Raw genomic sequence first — 5,192 nt, forward strand, 5'->3', positions numbered from 1 at the left:
GCAGGGGGCCTTGCGGTCCCGCTGTGATAGCTGGGCGAGCCGCCCCAGCACCACCCGCTCCTCCTCCAGCTTGCCCTCCTGTTCCACATCTGGGGAGGCCGCCTCACGCCCCCCTTCCCCCCCGTCCAGCGGGCCTGCCAGCATCTTCAGGATGGCATCTTTCCGGACTGTGCTCTGTTCCTGCGGGCAGAGAGCAGGGGAAAGTGACAGACGAAGGCCTTGTTGCCTACAGCCGTCGCGGCGGGGGGGTGGGGGGGGGGTGAACACCCCCCCACCGTGGGGTCCCTTCTCATTTCCCTGCCTCCCCTGGTTCCCTGACCTCAGAGCCGATGCTTTTCCCATCAGCAGGGCTGTGCTGGAGCTGAGGAATCTGTGGCTGGGGGGGGCACTCCTCCCTTCTGTCCCCTGTCCAGCTCAGCCAGCTGTACAGGGAGAGGCACGCGTGCTGTGTTACAAATGGAAAAGAGCTGCTAACAAATAGGCATGAATTGGCTGTAAAGTCCCTTGCTGCCTGCACTAATTAAATTTCATTGAATGCCAAACTGCCTTCTAGTAAGCCCATGCTCTCTTCACTGCTCTGACTGCCCGGCATCCACTGTGGGAAGGTCGGGGAAGAGGCACAGAATCCGGAGCAATATTAAATTAAGCGCACTGGGGGCTGCAACCCACCGTAAAATGATGAGAATGAGATGCAACAAAGGAGAGGGCTGGGTTGGTTGGGGACAGAGACACCCTAAGTATCTGGAGCAAAATATTTAATCAGTGGAGACAGCCAGCTTGTATTTCAAGAACAAGAATCCATATTTCAGTAGCCTGAACCTGGGGGAAGGCAGAATGAAAGAGGAGTTGTGGAGCTCCATCCCTTTGCCATAGCAGCATACAAAAGAGCACAACCTGTGGTTTGGGGCTTGCAGGATTTCCATCAGTAACAAGCTGTGAGTTACCTTGTTTCTCTTAACTTTACATCCAGCAAACCTGAGAAATTACCTCTTGCCCGAGTATTCCTGGTCTCTGTGACTCATTAGTAGAGACAGCTGGTACTGGACAAGCTGGGATAGACGATTTGACAGCAACAGATCCCGTTTCCCATGCAGCTGGGAATCTTGGAAGCACATTTCCACGTCACTTCTCACAAATGCCATGTTTACTACTGGGACTGCTGTATCTATCCGCTGGCTCCGTCAGCACCAGCGTTCGCTAAGGACCACTTCGTGAGCAACTCAAAAGATGGATAAATACGGGCAGCAGCAATCATTATGAGTTTATATTACAGAATGTTTATGGATATTTTAAAATCACTTTCTTAGCTCTATTAACTAAACCTGCTTCCACAAAAGAGAAACTGAGGTGCAGAAAAATTACATGCTATGTTTGGAGCAGAAGAAAAGATAAAAGCCAGCTTGTGCCTGTCCTGATTCCTACTCCTGTGCTGCAAGTACAGAAATGTCTTGAGCCTTTGGGAGATGGACTGGGGAGCCCAGCTAAATGTGTTTCCTGGGTCAGGTCTTCCTCGTAAGCTTCTTTCCTAGCTGTAAGTGCTATGTTTTGAAATAACCTGCTCCAAGAAGACCCAGCAGCTTCGGACTCCAGGGTGGGGAATGCAAAGCTCAGCCTGCTGTTAGGGGACATTCCTTACGCGTGATCAGCTGTGGCTGTTAGGGAAACCAGGCAGCTCTTCCCCTGCACTAATCCATTGCCAACAACCTTTCTGCATATAGCTGTTCCCAAGCTGCAAGAGATCAAGACTCTGGCAGCAGCTAGAGATCTTAGCATGGATGGGTTGTGGCACACCTTTGGGTAGCTGCTCAGTTCCCTGTAATACATCCACCAGTGCATCAGAACACACAGATTTGCATTGTTATGCATTTCAGGGTGGTTTATATGTCAAATCCCGATATTCTTCATACTCAAAGCATTTGAGTTATAGCAGTGGTGACTGTAGGGATTGGTTCATCAGTATCTAACAATTTTTCAGTTAGTAGAACACTCTAAAGAGAATCATTATTATATCATTATTCTGTAAGCAACAGCATGTAGAAGACCAAGAATCATTACACTTGAATTCATTTTTACCAGAGCCTTATTTACCAATTTATTCCCTACAACTTGTTTCTTTTTTCCCCAGCAGCTAGGATTTGCACCAGAAAGAGTTTGCTTTTTAAGTACTGGATTTGTTATTGTAAGAACGTACAGCTGAAAGTTTACAGTTATCCCCAGAAGGGTTAATCTCAGCCAGCTGCAGAAGCCCTGATCTCTAACAGAATGCTAGCCCTAGCACCTCACACTGTATACGTTTCTTTCTTGCAGCCAGTTTTGTTGTTAATGGGATGTGAGCCCACTCCTGAAGCAGTAAGACACTGATGGATGAGCTGGAGCCAACGCTAAGACAGAAAAAAACTATGTGGATACGTACAAAGGAGAAGTTAGTGCCTTTGAAACCAACATTGGGATCCTTCACTTCTCTGGGTAGCACCTCTGCAGGACTGAAATAGCAGCAGCCTTACGGATACGGCTGTGAACCGGACTGGCGGAGTGCAGGGTGACTAACCACAGCTCAGAGGAACCTCAGGGATGGCAAGGAACATGCAGGTGAGAAAACTGGGGGGCGAGGGCAAGCAGAACAGAGCACTTGCTTGTGGTTATGTTATGCTATTGCTTCCTACCCCTTTGGCCTCTTAGGGAAACAGTCCAGCAAAACAAAGTTATTATAGTGCTATAGCCATTATAATATTAGAGTTTTGCCAGTTGGTAGGATAATTATATTGCTATAATAAGTTCTGCCACTGCATAGAGCAGTACTGGTTCAGAGTGTAATTATTCTAGCAGAACTATGTCAGTATAACTCCCCTTGTGAATACTGCTCTGGAAAAAGCAATTTTATTCTGATATAATTACTTCATTTATTATTCCTCTGTTACTTTCTTACTGAACCCGTCTTTTAAACATTTGTCCTTCCCATGAGTCCTATTTAAAATATCATCTCCCTTGATCATTTTACCAATTACGTATCTTTTCTCTCCCTCCCTAGTACTCTGCTTTATTCTCTCATGCTGCACTCTTTCAGCAATATTATTTTCTCCTTTTGCCTCTCCTCTCTGTTCTTTTTGCCAGTTTTTGCTTAGCTCAGATTTCACGTTTGCAGCTCTCTGGCATCTGCCCTGGTACCTTTCCTAAATAACCTGGCTAGTAAGCTGTAGTCATAGCCCATGCTTCAGCAGTGGATGAAGCTGTAATGCCTTGGAATATAGAGGGGTGGAAGAGTTGTTTGCATCAGGTAAAGCCTAACTGCCCTTATTACCCCTCCGCTGGCTCCAGCCTGCTTCTGCATGCTCCCACCTCACAGGGTGCATTATACTCACCCTAGTGTTCTGTATTGCGAGTCTCTCTTCTCCAGGCAGTGCAGTGGCTCTCACGCTCCACACCAGCAGCAGAACGGACACCAGGCTGGCCACCAGCTGCATGATGTACAGGCTGTGACTACTGTGCTGAATTAGGAAGACTGGGAGAGGGAGCTGTTTCTGGGCTCTCTTCTGCCTCAGACAATGGCTGCAGCCCCTTTTATAGCCCTCCCCCTAGCCCAGTGGGTGACGCAAACAATTAAGTCTATATCAAAGGCAAATTAGACTTTGGAGAGGTTGTTAACACTTGGCTGCTTGAGTGGGATACTTCAGTGCCTCTGGGCTTTCCATGTGCCAGACCTGCAGAGGCTGAGGAAGCAAAGGTTTGGGACTCTCTAGTAACATGCTGTTTCTTCACCCTGAGAAACTGTAGGCACTATCTGTGCCTCCCCTTAGTTAGCTGAATTCTGCTTGGGAACATAATGTTGGATAGAATAGGCCACCAGCTTGCACAAACCTCTGGCCAATGCTAGATGATTCAGAGGGAAGGGGTAAAACTTCTGGCCACCAATACTTACATATGGGCTTGGACCCTCAGCCTGTGTATCCAAACAGCTCCAGACTCTAGGGGTATTTGGATCTGGATGTCTGCATCCAGTGATGCATCTCACTGTGGAACACCAATATACCTGGCTTTCCCTTTACGGTAACATGGGGACACAGGCTGCAGCTCTGCAGTAATATAATCTGTCTTGCAAATGTACAGAAGACTACCTGGAAGCCAGCTGGAGGTTACTGGTTTTTGTTCCTAGTATTGTTTCAATATATCTTGAACCTATCCCAGAAGTATAGGTCAGCACAATGAATCCTGACTTGCAGATGTTGGGTTTAAATGTATTAAAGGGAAAACAAAGTACTGAAAGGCTGGCCAGAGCTGGAGCTGCTCTGCTCAGTGAGGCTTCAGAAAAAGGCTCCTGGCATCCTGGCACTGACTGCAGGCTGCTTGGATTACGTTCCTACCATTTCTGATCTCTGGTTAGCAGTTGCTAGTAATGCTTCTCCCTTTGCCCAAAATGCTGTCCTACCAGTAAGATGGGTATGTGGGCCAGCAGAAGGTGCTGTTAAGCACTGCTATCTGTTTTGCATTGTCCCCATCGTGCAGGGACAGCATCCACTGCCACGTGCCTGTGAGATGCAGAGGCAGAGCTAAGATCCCATCTCACCATTAGCCCTTTCTCCAGAAGCACTTGCCTCAGGGCAAGTCCTCTTCTGACCCTAACAACAAAAGATAAATTGTTATCCTAATTTAGTACATAAAAAAACACCACAGGGAGGTGACTTGGCCAAGGGGATGCTGTGACAGAACTAAGAACAGAAGGCAGAAAAACCTGTTCCCCACTTCTACCACTTACCAGCATTACAGTTCCTGGTAACAGCAAGATGAAGTTTTGCCTGCAAATAATCCAGCTCCTAATGCCAGTTACACCACCCTGGATGCTCCTGAGGGAAAAGATGCCATTGCTCCCATACATATTTGAAAAGAAATGCTGGGTTCCCTCACTGAAAGATTAAAAGAAAAAACCTTTTCTGAGTCATATGGACTTGTGAGGAAAGGTGACAATCCAGCAATTTCTAGAAATGAGTTTTCCTCAGAAAACTTAGTAATCTCTTTGTTTCTCACCACCCCCTTGTGAGAGCTGGCTTTCATGCATCAGTTTCAGATGAAACATTATCTGTATCCGTTTAAACTAATCTTGCTAGTTTATCAGAATTGCTGTCTTAGCCCTTCGTAATGGATTCTGTCAAACACTTCCCAGCCAGTCTGGGGCTCAGACAGAGAGCAGTGAAGTACCA

General features: G+C 47.1%; 1 protein-coding gene across 1 annotated transcript in view; it reads right to left on the bottom strand.

Annotated features, from left to right (window-relative positions):
• The window catches only part of LOC104133134 (somatostatin-2), a 5,105-nt gene extending 1,349 nt beyond the window's left edge, over positions 1-3,756 (bottom strand). Inside the window, exons 1-2 of the mRNA XM_009646506.2 lie at positions 3,360-3,756; positions 10-180 (exon numbers count right to left, since the gene is read on the bottom strand). Coding sequence (XP_009644801.1) covers positions 10-180; positions 3,360-3,461 — 273 coding nt within the window. The 5' untranslated portion in view covers positions 3,462-3,756. The remainder of the gene's footprint in view (positions 1-9; positions 181-3,359) is intronic.
• Positions 3,757-5,192: the final 1,436 nt, after the last annotated feature.

The sequence above is a fragment of the Egretta garzetta genome, unplaced genomic scaffold, assembly GCF_000687185.1.
Source record: "Egretta garzetta isolate BGI_Z169 unplaced genomic scaffold, ASM68718v1 scaffold69, whole genome shotgun sequence".
Lineage (NCBI taxonomy): Eukaryota > Metazoa > Chordata > Aves > Pelecaniformes > Ardeidae > Egretta > Egretta garzetta.